A 19,616-nucleotide genomic window follows, 5' to 3' on the forward strand; every position below is an offset into this window, starting at 1 on the left:
AAAAAAAAAAAAAAAAAAAAAAGAAATGTCTGGATGTCCAAGCAGAAGTTTGCTGCATGGGTGGAGCCCTCATGGAGAACCTCTGCTATGGCAGTGTGGAAGGGAAATGTGGGATGGAGCCCCCACACAGAGTCCCTACTGGGGCACTGCCTAGTGGAAATGTGAGAAGAGGGCCCCCGTCCTCCAGACCCCAGAATGGTAGATCCACCGACAGCCTGCACCGTGTGCCTGGAAAAGCCTCAGACACTCAACACCAGCCCATGAAAGCAGCCAGGACAGAAGCTGTGCCCTGCAAAGCCACAGGTGTGGAGCTGCCCAAGGCCATAGGAGCCCACCTCTTGTATCAGCATGCCCTGGATATAAGACATGGAGTCAAAGGAAATCATTTTGGAACTTTAAGGTTTAATGACTGCTCTATTGGATTTCAGACTTGCATAGGGCTTGTAGCCCCTTTGTTTTGGCCAATTTCTCCCATTTGGATTAGGTGTATTTATCCAATGCCTGTACCCCCATTGTATCTAGGAAATAAATAGCTTGCTTTTGATTTTACAGGCTCATAGGCAGAAGGGACTTGCCTTGTCTCAGATGAGATGTTGGACTTACATTTTTGAGTAAATGCTGGAATAAGACTTTGGGGGACAGTTGGAAGGACATAATTGTGTTTTGAAATGTGAGGACATGAGCTCTGGGAGGGGCCAGGGGCAGAATATGGTTTGGCTGTGTCCCCACCCAAATCTCATCTTGAATTGTAGTTCCCATAATCTCCACATGTTGTGGGAGGGACCCAGTGGGAGGTAACTGAATCATGGGGGTGGTTACCCTCATGCTGTTCTCATGATAGTGAGTGTGCTCTCACGAGATCTGATGGTTTTATAAAAGGCTTTTCCTCCACTTTGCTCTGCATTTCTTGCTGCTTCTGGACATGTTTGCTTCTCCTTCTGCCATGACTGTAAATTTCCTGAGGCCTCCCCAGCCATGAGGAATTGTGAGTCAATTAAACCTCTTCCCTTTATAAATTACCCAGTCTCAGGTATCTTTATTAGCAGTGTGAGAATGGACTAATACAATGCATATACCACATAATTCAGCAATTAAGTACCTAGGTATATACTCTGGAGCAACTCTTTGTGGCAGCAGAATTATAGCACAGTCCCCAAGATACTCAACCCCTCATCCTCTGCATAGTCCACCAGTGTGGATGGGACCTGTGAAAATGATGGACAGTCATCTCCTTCATAGGTTACTTTTATGTAAGACCTCATCTTAGCAGAGGAGGCCAGAGAGACATTCTCTTATTTGCCTTGAAGAAGCAGACTGCCAGGTTGTGAAAAGGGCCATGTGGCAGGGAATAGTTATACATTAGTCTCAGAGCTGAGGGCTTCAGTCCTATAGCTGCTAGGAATGGAATTGTGTCAATATCCAGTGAGGGTAGAACAGGACTGTGAGTCACAGATGAGACCACAGCCCAGGCTGACACCACAATTTAAGCCTGGTGAGATCCTGAGCAGAGAATTAGGCTATGCTGTTTTAGGACTTCTAAAGGACTTTGAGGTAATGAATGGGTGTTAATTTAAGTTACTAAAACTGTAGTAATTTGTTACACAGCAAAAGAAAACTAATGCATTCTTTAACATGTGTGCCAGGAGACAGGGATAAGAATGTCTATAACAGCACTTTTCTAGAAATAAAAAACCGGAAAAGAGGCCAGGCACGGTGCCTCACGTCTGTAATCCCAGGACTTTGGGGGGCCGAGGCAGGCGGATCATGAGGTCAGGTGTTTGAGACCAGCCTAGCCAACATAGTGAAACCTTGTGTCTCCTAAAAATACAAAAATTAGCCAGGCATGGTGGCAGGCACTAGTAATCCCAGCAACTCGGGAGGCTGAGGCAGGAGAATTGCTTGAACCCAGAAGGCAGAGGTTGCAGTGAGCTGAGATTGCGCCACTGTACTCCAGCCTGGGCAACAGAGTGAGATTCTATTTCAAAAAACACAGAAAGAAAAACAAAAAACCTGAAAGAAACAAAAAGCCTAGCTAGTAGAAAGGGGATAAATTAATTATAACAAATTCATACAAGGAAATACAATACAGTAGTAAAAATGAATGAACATCGTAAAATGTAATGTTGAGAAAAATACAGACAAGCTATAGAAGAGTACACATTTGAATGATGTTCAAAAACATTTAAAACAATTTTTTATTTATCTAAAGAAGAAAGAGGGATCTGGGAACCAGCAGGGCACATAAGAGATGTCAAAGTTTTAGGTAATATTCTGTTTCTTTTTAAGTTGATGATAAGTATACGGGTGTTCATTTTATAACTGTTAGTTGTATATTATGCTATGTTAACTGTAACATAGCATAAAAGGATTGATATTCTTTTGAATAAATATTGTTTAAAATAAGAGGGTGAGTCTGCAAGCTTTACTATCAATCCTTTAAACCTAAATCTTTCTGAAAACTTCGTATATGCATTAATACACTGTGTGTTCAGACACACATCATTAAAATATAGAGAGGAAAGAAAACATAAGAACCAAACTTGTGGTCAAAAGGTTCAATAACTTCAAAATAAATTTCCAAAAGTGACTTGCACCTGGACTACTACAATCACCTGCTAAGTGGTCTCTCATATTTTACCCTTGTTCTTGATGCTGCAGCCAAGTATCTGTTTAAAAAGAATGTCATATCACTCTAATGGTTATTCATCACATTTCCATAGTTCCACATGGTCTGACCCCTACATACTTTTGGGATCCGATTTTATTCCCCTTTCCCACATGCCCTAGCCACATAACAAATCCTAACATTCCTTAGCACTAATGTATAATGCTGATGTACACCTTTAATAAAATCCAGGCATTGTTTCTTTGGCATCACATCATGTTTCCAATTTGTTTTGAGGAGTTTGGGAATGTTTATTGTGTTTCTGTTTTATTAGGATTTCACTTGATTCTTTTCTTTTCCTCATCCTTAATATCCACTATATCAGAAGTCCTGTCAACTCTACTTCCAAAATTTATCTTGAATCTTGTTCACTTCTTTCCATCTCTCCTGTTACCACTCTAGTCCAAAACACTATAATCTCTTACCCGGATGAACACAATAGCCACCTGTCTCCTTCTAACTATTCTTGCCCTCCACAATATTTTTTCCACTCTATAGCCATAATGACCTTTTTGTAACACAAAATAGATCACGTCACTCCCCTCTTCAAAGCCTCCTATCATAACAGAATAAAATCCAAAATTCCTTACCATGGCCTACAAAGCTTGACATGTCTTGGTCCCATTCGACTGCTCCAAATTTACCTCCCTCCTGCACACTAAAGAGTCACACTGGCCTTTGAGAGTTTTTGACTTCTTATCATAAGCCTTAGGGATCCTGAACTCAAGCATCCCTTTGCCTGGACTACTACTCTGGACTGTTGCAGATCAGCTCCTCCTCATCATTCAGGGCTCAGCTTACAAGTATTCTCTTCCACTCTGGCTAAAGCAGGGTGTTCAACCACCCTCCAGCACATCACCCTGTTTTATTTTCTTCACAGCACTTATCGCTACCTGAAAATCTTATTTTTTTCATCTATTTATTTATTGTCTATCTCCTCCCACATGTAGGGACCTTGTCTATCCTGTTTACAGCTATACGCTAAGCCAAAATTTTTTTCCTGCACATTATGGATGAAAAACAAAAACATGTTGAATAAATGACTTCCTATAGCTTGGTTAAAATTTGTCTCTGAATAAATGTTCAGGTTTAATAACCTGAGTATTTTATACATTTATTCAGTTATATTATGCTTCTTTAAACAAAGTATATGAACAAAAAGCATTTTATTAACTTTTGAATTAGTATTTCTTCTTTCTTGTCTTTAAAATATCACGACTAGGATGGTTAAGTATTCTGTAAACATAACACAGACAAAGAATAGAAAAAAAAAAAAAGAAGAACCAATATTTGTTCTATGCCCAAAACCAAGAGAAGTCATTTTCCAGTCATAAAACTGTATCTATTTATGCCATTTTACCTTCAACAAATGGAAAATATCTACTTTATAGGTAGAAGTCTTAAGGATTTAAGTTTTTTTTGAAAGTTATTTAATAATATTGTGACTTCCTACTGATTTAAAGAATAAGTGGAGACTATATCTGCATCTAAGCTAAAAGTAGCTGCTATTGCCAGGTATTGTGGTATATGCCTATAATCCCACTATACATCTCAGCTACTCGGAAGGCTGAGGCAGGATGATTGCTTAAGCCCAGGAGTTCAGGACCAGCCTTTGAGATTTATTCCCAAGAAAATAAAATAAAGTTTAAAAAAAAAAAAAAAAGGTACTTAGCTGCTGATAATAGATTCCATACAAACATACTGTTTTTTATAGTCCATTCATTCATTCAACATACATATGCATTAACCACATTTTAGGTAGTGTAAAGCAGGGAGAATTATATTACTACTCAGTTTCTGCCCAGGTTAGTTGGGAAGACAGACAAATGACAATTCTAATATAGTGCCACAACAGTGTAGACAGTAACATGGAAGCACAGAAAAGGCTACTAAGTAAGCTGGAGGAGTTAGGGGAAGGGTCTCAGTGGAGCTCGGATACCTGGGATAAGTCTTGAGATAAACTGATAAGAGGAGAGGAAAGGACGCTTCAGATAAAAAAAAAAAAATCTCAAATATAAAGGCACATGGGCTTGAGAAAGTCGGCAAACATGTCAGAACCACAAAAGCAAACATGAGGGATGGCCAAAGAAATGAAGCTGAAAATATGGGCAAGATCATGAAAATGTGGGAAGATAATGAAGTGCCCGCTACTCTACCCAAAGAGATTCAGATTTTATACTAAAGGTATACCTTATGTGAACCCCTAGGGATTTTGTACACATATCTTCAAGGCTATGAGATTTCTGTATGAGAAACCTAGCACTTTTTAATTGAGTGCTGTCACAAGATTTGAATTCACACATGTGTGTTTAGGAGTGTATTGCTAAACAAGTGGTGCTGTTTGTCATTGGTGCATGTTAACAAGAATGAAATGGGGACTAGTATATGTAAATAATGTTGTTTGTCAAGTGAAGGACAAATGAAGCCATGACATATTGAACAAAGGAAGGTTTTGTGGTGATTTAAATAAAGAAAAGAGGTGAAGGCATCAAGTAATCTCTCAACACAAGGGCAATATGGACAGACCTTTCTTTAAGGAAGGTACACCACAGAGGACATTCATGATTAGAGCTTTTTAGGTCCAACTAAAGTCTCATTGCTCACAATCATTTGAATTTACTGGTTTTATAGCTTTGTTTCATTTACCTTGTAGATGTTTGGGTGTTATCGGTGTATAAAAGATACAACACATACACACACAAATTTAAAAGACAAAAAAAAAGAAAGACACAACATGAAGAGTTTATACCTAGTTTTATCTTTGCATATATGTGACATACTAAAAAAGGTTTTAAGTTAACAATGGAAGATCCTGGGTATCTTATTTGGGTATAAGAAATACTGCTCGGCTGGGTGTGGTGGCTCATGCCTGTAATCCCAGTACTTTGGGAGGCAGAGGCAGGCAGATCACCTGAGGTCAGGAGTTTGAGACCAGCCCGACCAATATGATGAAACCCCATCTCTACTAAAAATACAAAAATTAGCCAGGTGTGGTGGTATGCGCCTGTAATCCCAGCTACTTGGGAGGATGAGACAGGAGAATCACTTGAACCCAGGAAGCAGAGGTTGCAGTGAGCCGAGATCATGCCATTGCACTCCAGTCTGGGCAACAAGAGCAAAAAACTCCATCTCAAAAAAAAAAGAGAAATTCTGCTATGGGCCAGGAGTGGTAGCTTATGCCTGTAATCCCAGCACTTTGGGAGGCCAAGGTGGGGGGATCATCTGAGGTCAGGAGTTCATGACCAGCCTGGTCAACATGGCAAAACCCCGTCTTTACTAAAAATATTAAAAGTAGCCAAGTGTGGTGGTGCACACCTGTAATCCCAGCAACCGGGGAGGCTGAGGCAGGAGAATCACTTGAACCTGGGAGGTGGAGGCTGCAGTGAGCTGAGATCGCCTCACTGTACTCCAGCCTGGGTGACAGAGCAAGATTGCATCTCAAAAACAAAAAACAAAAACAGCAACAAAAAAGGGGCCTGTCTAGGGACTAGGGGAGGGATAGCATTAGGAGAAATACCTAATGTAGGTGACAGGTTGATGGGTGCAGCAAATCACCATGGCACATGTATACCTATGTAACAAAACTGCACGTTCTACACATGTACCCCAGAACTTACAGTGTAATAAAAATAAATATATAAGAAATTCTGCTATGGGTGTTTGCAGCCACTGAAACAATGCAACAGGCAAGTGACAGGTTGTGCTTTAGGAAAATCACTCTGGCACCTGTATGGAGGAGGGCTGGAATTAAAAGTACCCAAGTGATAGCAGCAGGAGGCAGACAAATCCTAGGCAGATGGGGGCCGGTCCCCAGTGAAACCCGACCTTTAAGCTGAAGACAGTTTAAAGCCTAGCTACATGTCCTGAATAAATCTAAGGACCAGATCGAGAACCTCTCTTCCCATTTGGCACACTTTCCTTTGACTGATACCCACCCTTCTCTCATTTGTTTTTTCATACTGTTGTGCCCACTTTTGAGTGGTGCCTTTGTTTTAGCCTCTTTTGCATACTCACAAATCAATCACCTGGCACTTCCCTATTCTGAGCCCATAAAAGCCCCAGACCCAGCCATGCTGGCAAAGAGGCCACCCTACTTTGGGTGGGGGACCACCCTTGCGTCCCCCCTTGGCTGAGAATAAAAGGAGTTAACCAGCTTGCTTTAGGCAGACAGTAAGGGAAGGGTCCATGAAGAACCTACGACCTGCACCAAAAGTGCTTACACCAGATGTTTAGTGCAGATAAGGGAACTTGCACAGAGGGGTTGCCTAAACATGCCCACAGTAGAAAATTCCATTCCCTAACACATGCGCAGTAAGGGAAATAATCAATATGGAGTAGTTCAGACTAAGGGCCCATAAGCACACTGGAAGGATGAGGTGGAGCTTCCAGAAATTTGCACGTTAAGCCCAGGTATTCAACTGTAAAGGGGGCAACCAGCAACCTGCTTTCAGGACCCCTTTCTTTACTGAGAGCTTTCCTTTCACTAAATAAGTTCTACTCCACTCACTCTCTGGGGTCCACACATCTAATTCTTCCTGGTTGTGAGACAAAAACTCAGACCTAGCTTAGCTGAGAGCAAAAATCCTGCATCAAGAGTTGTTCAGTTGCTCAATGAAACTCTTCTCTGTTCTCCTCACCCTCCAGTTGTTAGTGTAATCTCATTCTTGGACATGGGACAAGAGCTCAGAATGCCACCAAACATGGGTAGGAAGAAGACAGTAACACAGTAGCTCTCCGCCCCACCAGCAGCACCTGGTGGCCACCCCATGCAACAAGAAGCAGGGCAGGTGGCCAGGTCAGCCCCAGAGCCGTGGGCTGGAGTGGGGTAACAGGACTGATAGGGCTGTTAACACGCCCCTGTTCATCAGGCTGCAGATGGCAGGTCTAAAAGAGCTGTTAGCATGCTGTAACACCCACCTCCGGGGCTTCTGACCCATTTGGTTACCACCACCTTCCCCTAGTCTGGACTCCAGAGTCCACTGTGGGAGTCACTTGTGACATGCCTGGTCCACTCGCAAACCGTGCATGGAGCCAGCTCCTGTGCCGGCACTTGGAGCAACCAGCTGGACGCCACACAACTCTGCACTCGCTAGCTCAGACACCCTCTCCTGCCAGGGGCTGAGCCCACAGTCAGGTGGCCACAGGATCCATGCCTGCATGCAAGCCAGGAGTGGCCCAGTGGGCCAGTTGTGCAGGGCACCTCCTGTGGCAATGCCAGCCCAAGAAAGGCCTGGGTAGGTCTCTGGCTGCGGAGGTCTCCGGTTGGCAAAGCAACGTCAAAAAAAAAAAAAAAATCCTGTGTCACAAGTAAGGCAGAAATTAGAAGGCTATTTAATAATGTGATAAAAAATGGTGAGGCCCTAAATTACTTAGATGAAATGAAGATGAGATGGATAAGAGAATCTAAAGGACTTGGTTGTGGGTGAGGAACAGCAAGGCATCCAGGATGACTCTCCTTTGGTGATGACTTAGTGGTGAAATAAAGGCCACAGGAAAGAAGACAAACAAGTGGGGGCAAAGAGGAAGAAGAAATGAGAGAGTTGATGAATTCAATTCAGCAATGATTTCAATTTCATTTAAGCCAAAGAAAACCCAGTTATCTTTTTAGGGTTCCAGTTGTCTCAGTGACAGCTGCATTCATGAATTACCAAATTAACTATTGTAGCACTCTCTAAAAATATACAAAGCACTCTACCGTATGCTGTAAATAAGTCATGAAAAATCAGCAAAAGCTTGAGGCCTGAAGGAAATTCAGCAGTGTTAAAAAGAGATATGGCCAATTTTTACTAAACACTTAAACTGTGACCTAACACACTCACCCAGTACTGTAAGTACTCACCTAATGTTATCAACAGATTCTTGGAAACTGACTGTAAGCAAAATGACATATAACAAAACCATTTTACCATAGGCCAATTTATATAAACAAGAGTTAAGTTCCTATAACATATTTCTGGTCACAAAAACATCACCAAACTCCTAAATAAAAACCAAAACACTTCTAATATTATACATTGAAATAAATGGGAGCTATACATACATTTAAGAAAGATTAATAAAAACAAGTAAGATAGTTATTTACCCAATTATTCCAGTTCAGGGTTGAGGGTGGCTGAAGCCTATCCACTCAGCTCAGGGTGCAAGGTGGGAACTAACCCTTGGACACGAGGACATTCCATCGCAGGGAGCACTCACACCCACACTCAGACAGGAAAAACAGACAAGGCCAATTCACCCAGCCTGCACTGAGATGTGGCAGGCAGTACCCTGGGGCACCTGGTGAAAACCCATGCAGACGTGGGGAGAAGGGGCAAGGTCCACAAAAATAGTAGCCCCGGTAGGAACTTCTTATTATTTTTTTCTCCTCAAGTTATACAAAATGACACTGAACGAAAAACTGCGATAAGAGACCCTGCTGTACTGTACTTTTTGCTCTGCCAGTCAGCACCTATGAACAAGAGGTAGCATGCCCAAGTCCACGTGGGAGACACAGCAGCATCACCCTTAAGGGACTTATGGACACATGTGGTACATGCTTGCTGAAAGTTTAGTGTGCTGGGAACTTTGAACACACAGGCAGGGCTAAAGTGTATCTTTTACTTAGAGACATCGACAAGGAATATCTTAGGCCGTCCAATAAGAATGTAAGCATTTCATATTTTATTCCCTATAAAGAAAAAAGAATGGAAGCGAGAGGAAAGAAAATGAAGCAATTATCGCAAAACCAGCCAGAGTCCCGGCAGGCCACCCAAGGACTGGCCTCCGGGAAAGAGTAACTCAATCCCAGTTTGGAGGGTGAAACTAAGAGTGAATGGGAAGCCAGCATCTTCCTAATACAAAAGCACAGTTTACCGTCCTTCTCAGCCAACGTGCGGCTGAAGGGAAAGCCGCGGGGCGTACCTTTAGCACGGGACGCTGCTTTGGGGGAATCGCCCTCGACACAGCGTCCCTCCCGGCACCTGGCCAGAACCTCCCAAGGCGAAGGTCAGGGGCCGAGAGGCTTGCGGGTACCAGGGCAGTGAGGGACGGATCCCTAAGTGCAGGGCGCACACACGCAGCGGAGACCTGGAAGCGGGAGCACCACGTCCCCAAGGATCTGCCCAGCGAGCCACTCGCAGCCCAGAACGGCGTGCCTGCTAGACAGCGCAGCCTCCGCGGGCCGGAGGAGGCGGGGCCGCGGCGGGCAGAGGCGGGGCCGGGCAAGCCCTCGCTCCCAGCTGCCTGACGGGAATTGTAGTTCCTGGGAGAAGCCGGGCTGCCTCACGAGGCACTGGGAACTACATTTCCCGGTGAGAGAGCGGCTCCGGCCGGTCGCGCCGTACCGGAGCGTCGCACTGTTAGCGGCCAGAGAGCCTGGGAGGGGCAGATCGAAAAGGGAGTACTTCTTCCCTCCTCTCCGTGCTCTGGCTGTGCAAGAGGCTCTGCTTTCCCTCGCCCCGCCGTCGGGTGCCCCCTGCCCGCCTCCCCGTGTCAGCTTTTCCTGGGCCCCGCCGGGAAAGTCTGGGCCTGGAAATTCGGAGGCAGCGGCGGCTGCCCAGCACGGGAGTGTGGGGCGCGCCCCTCAGCGGCCCAGCCTACCCGGGGCTCGGCCCGCGCCTCCATGGGCCCGACCCGGAAGACCAACGTGTGCCGCCGGCTGAGTCGCCGGGCGCTGGGCTGCTTCTCGCGCGACGCAGGCGTGGTGCAGAGGACCAACCTGGGCATTCTGCGGGCGCTGGTGTGCCAGGTGACCGCCCGCCGGCCAGGGCGGGACGGAGGGCCTCGGGCGCCTGGAGGCCGAGCCTCCTGAGGGGATGCGGTTTTAACGCGCTGGGTCCCCCCCTTTATAGGGTCACATGTGATGGGGAGGAGGATACAAGCCCGGAATCTGGGAGATTAGTCAATAGGTGGTGATAGGGCCACCAGATGTTTTTAGTTTTACGCTTCTTATGTCTTACCTGGGAACAGTTATTCTAATAGTTGGTCACCTCATTAAGCCAAAACATGAGGACAGAGTGGAGGAAGGATGCAAAATAATGTTTTTAAATAACATAGGTGAAATTATATTGCTTTGAAAATTTAAAATCCAACTTAAAATTGGTGCACAGTGGAAGCCTAAGGGTTCTTTCCTAAACGGAAATTCTTTGTGTCTTTTAGGAAAGTACTAAATTTAAGAATGTTTGGACAACTCATTCCAGGTCACCTATAGCCTATGAGAGAGGAAGAATATATTTTGACAATTATCGGCGCTGTGTCAGCAGGTAACTTTTTATTGATAATTTTGCTGTAATTCACCTCACTGTTGATCTTAACTAATTCGTATAGAACCACATGCCTACATTAGTGCCTAGTGAAATAAAATGAAAAAATGGGTCCAAAATAAGAGTAGGGAGTAAAAAATGCATGTAATTTTTAAATCTTGTTAAAGTTGCAGGTGTCATTTTTGTAAATACCAACTTAAAGCAAAACTTGGTCTAAACACCAATGTTATAGTTTTGGTCTAAACACCAATGTTAGACATTGGTGTTTCTACCCTTTAGGTAGTATTCAGAGTACTGTTTAGTATTTTATTCTACTTACACCACAGTCAAGAAATTCAGTTGCCAACCAAATAATTAGATGCTGCTTTGGAGAATTGATGGATTGTGTTTTGGAAGTACTTGCCTTTTTTTTTTTTTTTTTTTTTTTTTTTTAAGAGACATTTTTTCAAACAAAAGCCTAGTATTTAGAGATCCAAAATGTTTAACAGTCAACCTCATCCACAACTGTCCACCATGAGGGGGGAAGGAAAGCCACAATGTATCCCCATATGTTCATTACCCAGATTCAAAAACTATCAAGATTTGCCACATTTGCTTTACCTAACCCACTTTTCCTTTTGCATTACCTCTTTTAAAGCATATTCTAAACATACATCAGTTTGCTTTTTTTAAAAAATGGGCATTTTCTTTTTAAAGGCTTTATTAGGATATAATTCACATACCATATTATTTACCCATTTAAAGTGTACATTTCAATAATTTTTAGTACATTCACAGATGCATGTAATCACTACCACAGTTAATTTTAGAGCATATTCATCACCTCAAAATAGAACCATGTACCTTTCAGCAATCACCTCAATACCACCATTACCCTCAGCCCTAAGCAACCACTAGTCTGTTTTCTGTCTGTAGATTCACCTATTCTGGACTTTTCATATAAATGGAGTCATATAATATGTGGTCTTTTGTGACTGGCTTTTTCCCTTTGCGTGTTTTCAAGGTTCATCCATGTTGTCACATGCATCAGAATTCCTTTATAAAGTTGAATAATAGTGCATTGTATCAGTTACCACATATTACTTATCCATTTATCAGTTGTTAGACATTGGTGTTTCTACCTTTTAGGTATTATAAATAATGCTGCTATAAACATTTCCACGTAAGTTTTTATGTGGGCACTTATTTTCAGTTCTGGATTATACCTAGGAATGGAATTGGTAGGTCATAAGGTTATATTGTAACTGCGTTTAATAGTTGGAAGAACTACCATACACTTTTCTAAAGTGGTAGTACCATTTTATGTTCCCATAGGCAGTATATGAGGGTTCTGATTTTTCCACATTCTTGTCAACACTTGATGTGTGACACACAGCATCTCACTGTGGTTTTGATTCCATTTTCCTGATGACTAGTGATGTCAGGCATCTTTTCTTGTGCATGTTGGCCATTTGTATGTTATTCTTTGGAGAAATGTTTGGTTAGATATTTTGCCCATTTGTAAATTATTATTTTTTTTTACAAAAATCCTTATATATTTTAGATACAAGTCCCTTATCAGATATATGATTTACAAATACTTTCTCCCATTGTGTAGATTGTCTTTTTACTTTCCTGATGTTATTGTTTGAAACACAGAGAGGTTAATTTTGTTTGGTTTTTTTTTTTGAGACAGTGTTTCACCCTTGTCGCCCAGGCTGGAGTGCGATGGTGTGATCTCGGGTCACTGCAGTCTCCACCTCCCGGGTTCAGGTGATTCCCTTGCCTCAGCCTCCCGAATAGCTGGGACTACAGGCATGTGCCACCAAGCCTGGCTGATTTTGTATTTTTAGTAGAGATTGAGTTTCTGCATTTGGTCAGGCTGGTCTTGAACTCCCAACCTCAGGAGATCCAGCTGCCTCAGCCTCCCAAAGTGGTGGGATTACAGGTGTGAGCCACTGCGCCCAGCCACAGAGAGGTTAATTTTGATGAAGTCCAATTTATCTAAATTTTTTTCATTACTCATGCTTTTGGTGTCATATCTAAGAATCCATTGCAAAATTTAAGGTTATGAAGATTTGCCCCTAGGTTTTTTTCTAAAGGGTTTATAGTTTTAGCTCATATTTAGGTGGTTGATCCCACTTGGAGTTAATTTTAGTATATGATATAAGGCAGGTATCCAACTCCATTTTTTTTAAACATGTGGCTGTACATTTGTCCCAGCACCATTTATTAGAAAGACTTTTCTTTCTTCACTGCAAGGCCTTGCCACGCTTGTCAAAAATCAGTTGACCATAGACACTTCTGGATTTATTTCTGGACGTTCAAGTCTATTCCACTGATCTGTATGTCTGTCCTTATGTCAGTACCACATTGTCTTGATCACTGCTGCTGTGTTATTCTTTAAATGCTTAGTGGAATTAACCATTGAAAGCATCTGGGCTTGGCACTTTCTGTTTTGGTAGGTTATTCATTATTGATTACATTTCTTTAATAGATACAGACTTATTCAAGTTATCTAATTCTCCTTGAGTAAATTTTGATAGATTGTGTCTTTCGAGGAATTCATCTAAATTATCCAAACTTGTGAGCCTACACTTATTCATAATGTTTCTTTATTATTGTTTTAATGACCATGAGATCGGTAGTGATAACCACTCTTTAATTTCTCATATTAGTAATCAATTTTGTTGACCTTTTCAAAAAAACAGCTTTTGGTTTTGTTGATTTTCTCTATTGATTTTTGGTTTTCAATTTTACTACTTTCTGACTAATTTTTGTTATTTCTTTGCTTACTTTGGTTTTAATTTGCTCTTCTTGTACTAGTTTCCTAAGGGAGAAACTTAGGTTACTGATTTTAAGTCTTTCTCCTTTTCTGCATATGCACTTACTGCTATACCTTTTCCTCTAAGCGTTGTTTTTGTTGCATCCCACAAATGTTGATATGTTGTATATGCATTTTCATTTAGTTCAAAATATATTTAAATTTCTCCTGAGATTTCTTTGACCTGTGTGTTATTTAGATGTGTGTTGTTCACTCTCCAAATATATTGGGATTTTCCAGTTATCATTGTTTTATTGATTTGCGGTTTAATACCACTGTAACCTGAGAACATACTTTATATTAGTTCTAGTCTTTTAAATTTGTTAAGGTGTCTTTTATGGCTCAGAATGTGGTCTATCTTGGTGAATGTTTCGTGTAAGCTTGAGAAGAACGTGTATTCTGCTGTCGTTAGATGAGCTACCGAGTTGACTGATGGTACCTTGCAGTTTAAGTATATGCGTAATTACTAACTTTCCGCCAGCTGGAGATGTTCATTACTGATGGGTGTTGAAATCTCTATCATAGTGAGTGGATTTATCTATTTCTCCTTGCATTTCTATCCGTGTTTGCCATATTGTGTTTTGATACTCTGTTGTTAGATGCATATATATTAAAGATTGTTATGCCTTCTTGGAGAATTGACACCTTTTTCATTATCTTATGCCCACTTAATCCTTGGTAATTTTCCTTGCCAAATTCGACTTTGTCTGAAATTAGTATAGCTACTCCAGCTTTCTTTTGTTTAGTGTTTGCACATTGTATCTTTTGCCATTACTTTACTTTTAATCTATCTGTGCCTTCCCCCTCCCCCCCCGCAAGGTGAGGATCTGACTGTGTCTCCCAGGCTGGAATGCAGTGGCACAATCATAGCTCACTGTAACCCTGAACTCCTGGACTAAAGTAGTCCGACCACCTCAGCCTCCCAAGTAGCTAGGACTATAGGCATGTGGCTATTTTTAAAACACTTTTTTTAGAGATAGGGGTCTCAGTCGTGCTGTGTTGCCCAGGCTGATCTCATACTCCTGACCTCAAGTAATCCTCCCACCTCAGCCTCTGCTGAGGATTACAGACGTGAGCCACCAGAACACTTCAGGTATTTCACATCTCTCTCTCTACTTGCTCTTACGCTCTCTGAGGAGAAATCCAAGTTAATTCTTATTATTCCCCCTATGTAGTTAAGGTACTTTTTTTTCATCTGGCTTCTTTCAAGATTTTCTCTTCACTTTTGAATTTCTGCAGTTTGAATATGCTTCCCAGATTTGTGGCTTGGTGTCTGTCAGTTTTGGAAAATTCTCAGCCATTATTACTTCAAATACTTATTTTTCTCTCATTTTCTTCCTCCTGGTATTCCCATTATGTGGATGTTTTATACCTTCTCCAATTTTCCCATAGTACTTGAATATTCTGTTCTACTTTTTCTTTCTTTTTCCTCTTTTATTCCCCAGCTTGGGAAGTTTCTGTTGACCTATCTTTAAACTCACTGATTCTTTCCTTGGCTGCATACAGTCTACTGATGACTGTTAAAGGCATTCTTCATTTCTCTTATGGTGTTTTTTGATTTCTAGTATTTCTTTTTTTTCTTTTCTTTTTTTTCGAATTTTTATCTGTGCTTAATTTGCCCATCTTTTCTTGCATGGTGTCCACTTTTCCCATCCCTGATCCTGTTAATCAGCTATTTAATTAGTTTAGAAATGAGGTCTTGTGACCAGGTGCGGAGGCTCACACCTGTAATCTCACACTTTGGGAGGTCTAGGCAGGCAGATCACTTGAGGCTAGGAGTTCGAGACCAGCCTGGCCAACATGATGAAACCCCATCTGTACTAAAAAAAACAAAAATTAGCTGGGCATCTGGCACATACCCATAATCCCAGCTACTCCAGAGGCCAAGGCAGAAGATTGCTTGAACCCGGGAGGTGGAGGTTGCAGTGAGTTGTGAATGCGTGCCCCTGCACTCCAGCCTGGATAACAGAGCGAGACTCAAAAAAGAAAACTCAAAAAAGAAAACCCAAAAAAACCCCAAACAAACAATAAAAAACAAGAAATGAGGCCTTGCTTTGTTGCCCAGGCTGGAGTGCAGTGGCTTTTCACAGGTATGATCATGGTGCACTGTAGCCCCAAACTCCTACACTCCAGTGATCCTCCTCCCTCAGCCTCTTTAGTATAGCTGGAACTACAGTCGCATATCATCGCACCTGGCTTAATCATAGTTATTTTAATTTCCTGGTCTGCTAATTCTAAAATCTCTGCCATATCTGAATCCAGTTCTGATTGTTTTGTTTCTTCAAACTTTTGTATTTTGCCTGTTAGCATGCCTTGTAATTTTTTTGGTTAAGGGCTATGTATGATATATTGGATAGGCCAGGCACAGTGGCTCACCCCTGTCATCCCAGCACTTTTGGAGGCCAAGGTCTGGGGATTGCTTGAGCCCAGGAGTTCGAGACCAGCCTAGGCAACATGGCAAAACTCCATCTCTACAAAAAATATCAACATTAGCTGGGCATGGTGGCACACACCTGTAGTCCCAGCTACCAGGGAGGATGAGGTGGGAGGATCGCTTGAGCCCGGGAGGTCAAGGCTGCACAAGCCATCAGCATGCCACTGTACTCCAGCCTGAGCAACAGAGCGAGACTCTGTCTCAAAAAAGAATTTACAAATTTAAGATATATTGGATTAAAAGAATTGAAGTAAATAGGCATTTAGAGTGAGATTTTGTGTTTATCTGAGTAGGAGTTTGGCTATGATTATTGTTTGTTGTAGTTGTGGGTTTCGGAGATTAAAATTTCCTCTAGTGTCCTTATTTTTGTCTCCTGCATTGTTGGCTCCAGTGGCTTGTTCCTGGGCTTATGTTCCTGGAAAGCTGTGATTGTCAGTATCCACCTTTCTCTCCAGTTTTGGAGGCAGCAGTTTGTCCGGTGACCTCAATTCTCTGATGGATCTAGGAAGAATTATGGATTTTCAGATTGTTCAGCGTTTTTCGTCTTGTATGGACAGACAGGAGCGGCACTTCCAGGCTGTTTTCATCTTGGACCAGAAACCAGAATTTAGAGAGAATAATCAGCTTTTGAGATTTGTTCTAACCCCAAGAGGGCTCTGTCCTGCTATCTTTTTCTGGTGATTTCTGGCAAATTAGCCAGCCTACAGTTTAGCCTATATCTCCAATTAGTCTACCAATCTCCTCCCATTTGCCTTTCATCACAAACTCCACAGGTTTTGTGAGTGCTCTTAGGCCTTAACTTCTCCACACTGTGTTGCAAATAAAGTTAGTTTTTCTGGAAAGAGCTGCAGAGCTATCTGTTTTATGGCCTGCTTCTCCCCTCCTGCACAGTTTTTGAGCTAAGGGTCTTTAGCTGGTTGTGGGAGTCAATGCCATGCTTCTCTCTGAGTGACTCCCCTACTTGAAGCTGAGCACTTGGAGTTGAGGAAACACTGGCCTCAGATCTTCTCAGCTTGTCTCTCTCTCAGTATAGGACCACTGTTTTCTAAGGAGGAATAAAGCCAATTAGGGCCTCAGTATCCTCAGCTGTGCTACATCCAAGGTAGCTCCTCCATCCCATGAATAGGGGCTGGGTGGAAGAAGGGAGCCCCACCTCTTGACTGTACTGACCCAGGACTCAGGCCCAGCAATAGGCAGCTGGGAACTGATGAGAAATGCTGTCATCCCACCCCTCCTGGGAAGATAGCCCTCTGAGTGGAAGCTTGGAATACAGGGAGCCTTGTCCTCTAGGCTGCACCAGTCTGGAGTGGAGTTTCCATCCTGCTGAGCTGGGATTGGGAAGGAAGGGACTATGTCCTGGTTCAGACACCACAGACTCACTATTCTGACTTAGCAGTAGGTTTTCTTGAATAAATGTTTCTTCATATGCCGTATGTCCCCAGGACCATTTGCAGAGACTTTAAAAGAGTTGTCCTTTTATGATTTTCACCAGTTTTGCCAAAGAGTTTGTCCACAGAGTTCTTCATGCCCTCATGCTAGAAGTGGAAATCTGGACATGTTCTTATCTTGTCATGTCATTATCACACCTAGGAAAATGAGCAACAATGACAGAAATGATCATTTAATGTCAAGTTTATAACTTCTATGATTTAGAGATACCTGCTTTAACTTAAAAAAAAATTAGAGTAAGTGGTGTTCATTAGTGTTCTAATGATTAAATATTATTGAGTTATTTAATGTCCAGGGGTGTTTTATCTACAGGTTATAATCGCATATGAAGTTGCCTTCATTCCTGTGAAACTGTTTGGTTTAAACTTTTGAATCAGTGAGAGAATGTCAAAGAGATATAATAAAATTATAGCCTGAAAATTGTTTCTCTTTCAACAGTAATTTAATTTCAAAGTTCATTTAAAGAAATGAAAAGGGGCCCGGTGTGGTGGCTCATGCCTGTAATCCCAGCACTTTGGGAGGCCAAGGCAGGCAGATCGCGAGGTCAGGAGTTCAAGACCAGCCTGACCAACATGGTAAAACCCTGTCTCTACTAAAAATACAAAATACAAATATTAGGTGGGTGTGGTGGCATGCACCTGTAATCCCAGCTACTCAGGAGGCTGAGACAGGAGAATCGGCTGAACCTGAGAAGCAGAGGTTGCAGTGAACCGAGATAGCGCCATTGCATTCCAGCCTGGGAGACAGAGTGAGACTCTGTCTCAAAAAGAAAAGTGCCAGGTGAAGTGGCTCATGCCTGTAATCCCAACACTTCGGGAGGCTGAGGCAGGTGAATTACTTGAGTCCAGGAGTTCAAGACCATCCTGGGCAACATGGCAAAATCCTGCCTCTACAAAAAATATAAAAATTAGCCAAGCATAGTAGCATGAGCCTGTAGTCCCAGTTACTTGGGAGGCTGAGGCAGGACGATTACATGAGCCTGGGAGGTGGAGGTTGAAGTGAGCTAAGATCATGCCACTGCACTCCAGTCTGGACAACAGAGCGAGAGACTGTCTCAAAAAAAAAAAAAAAAAAAAAAAAAAGGAAAGAAACAAAATAAAATTAAACATTTATGATCACATCTCAACTAATCAGAGAAGTATGAATTAAAAGAGACTATTTTTCACATCAAAGATATAGCATTCAATATTAGCAGAAGTATAAACTTAACGTTTCTGAAAAGTAATTTGGGAATAAAGAAAAAGCCATAAAGGTTTTTTTGTTGGTGGTGGTTTTTTTTTGTTTTTTGTTTTTTGTTTTTTGTTTTGTGAGACGGAGTCTCGCTCTGTCGCCCAGGCTGGAGTGCAGTGGCCGGATCTCAGCTCACTGCAAGCTCCGCCTCCCAGGTTTATGCCGTTCTCCTGCCTCAGCCTCCCGAGTAGCTGGGACTACAGGCGCCCGCCACCTCGCCCGGCTAGTTTTTTGTATTTTTTAGTAGAGACGGGGTTTCACCATGTTAGCCAGGATGGTCTCGATCTCATGACCTCGTGATCCACCTGTCTCGGCCTCCCAAAGTGCTGGGATTACAGGCTTGAGCCACCGCGCCCAGCCCTGTTTTTTTTTAATCTACTAGTTTTCATCCTAAAATAATGGGACCCTTTTTATCCAGTAATTTTCATTTTAAATATCAGAACAATAGTTTTTGATCTTGATGGAATTCAGATATTCTTAGTAAATATTCAGAGGTAAAGAAAGAATTTAATATGAAACAGCTTTGGAAAACAATGTGCAGGTACATATATGTATGTAAATCAGAAGGAAATGAACCAAAATGTTAATAAGGGTTATTTTTGGCAGTTTTATAGTATTGTAAACTGTGTTAATCTTGTTATATTTTTAAGATTTTTTTTCTGTGAATTATGTGATCAGAAAAAATACTAACATTTAGTTAAGAGGAAAGCAAATGTGCCTTGATATTTCAAATCTCTGAATAAAAATAGTCTCGCAAACCTGAACAAATACTGTCTTGGTTATCAAGAATAATAA

At 42.1% G+C, this 19,616-nt stretch overlaps 2 protein-coding genes across 6 annotated transcripts in view; one reads left to right on the forward strand and one right to left on the reverse strand.

Annotated features, from left to right (window-relative positions):
- METTL8 (methyltransferase like 8) overlaps nt 1-10,486 on the reverse strand; it is a 102,339-nt gene extending 91,853 nt beyond the window's left edge. The window contains exons 1-2 of one of the 4 annotated variants that reach the window (XM_025405337.1): nt 9,566-9,674; nt 8,748-8,941 (exon numbers count right to left, since the gene is read on the reverse strand). Coding sequence is in view for 1 of the 4 variants with exons in the window: in XM_025405338.1 (XP_025261123.1) it covers nt 10,362-10,369 (8 nt within the window). In the remaining 3 variants the exon portion in view is untranslated. Of the gene's footprint in view, nt 1-8,747; nt 8,942-9,565; nt 9,765-10,361 lie in introns of those variants that run through there. The other 3 variants (XM_025405338.1, XM_025405336.1, XM_025405335.1) reach the window with 3 other exon arrangements.
- DCAF17 (DDB1 and CUL4 associated factor 17) overlaps nt 9,941-19,616 on the forward strand; it is a 52,190-nt gene continuing 42,514 nt past the window's right edge. For both annotated transcript variants that reach the window (XM_025405333.1, XM_025405334.1), the window contains exons 1-2: nt 9,941-10,391; nt 10,802-10,905. In XM_025405333.1, coding sequence (XP_025261118.1) covers nt 10,266-10,391; nt 10,802-10,905 — 230 coding nt within the window. In that variant the 5' untranslated portion in view covers nt 9,941-10,265. The remainder of the gene's footprint in view (nt 10,392-10,801; nt 10,906-19,616) is intronic.

This window comes from Theropithecus gelada, chromosome 12 (genome assembly GCF_003255815.1).
Source record: "Theropithecus gelada isolate Dixy chromosome 12, Tgel_1.0, whole genome shotgun sequence".
In the NCBI taxonomy this organism is placed as follows: Eukaryota; Metazoa; Chordata; class Mammalia; order Primates; family Cercopithecidae; genus Theropithecus; species Theropithecus gelada.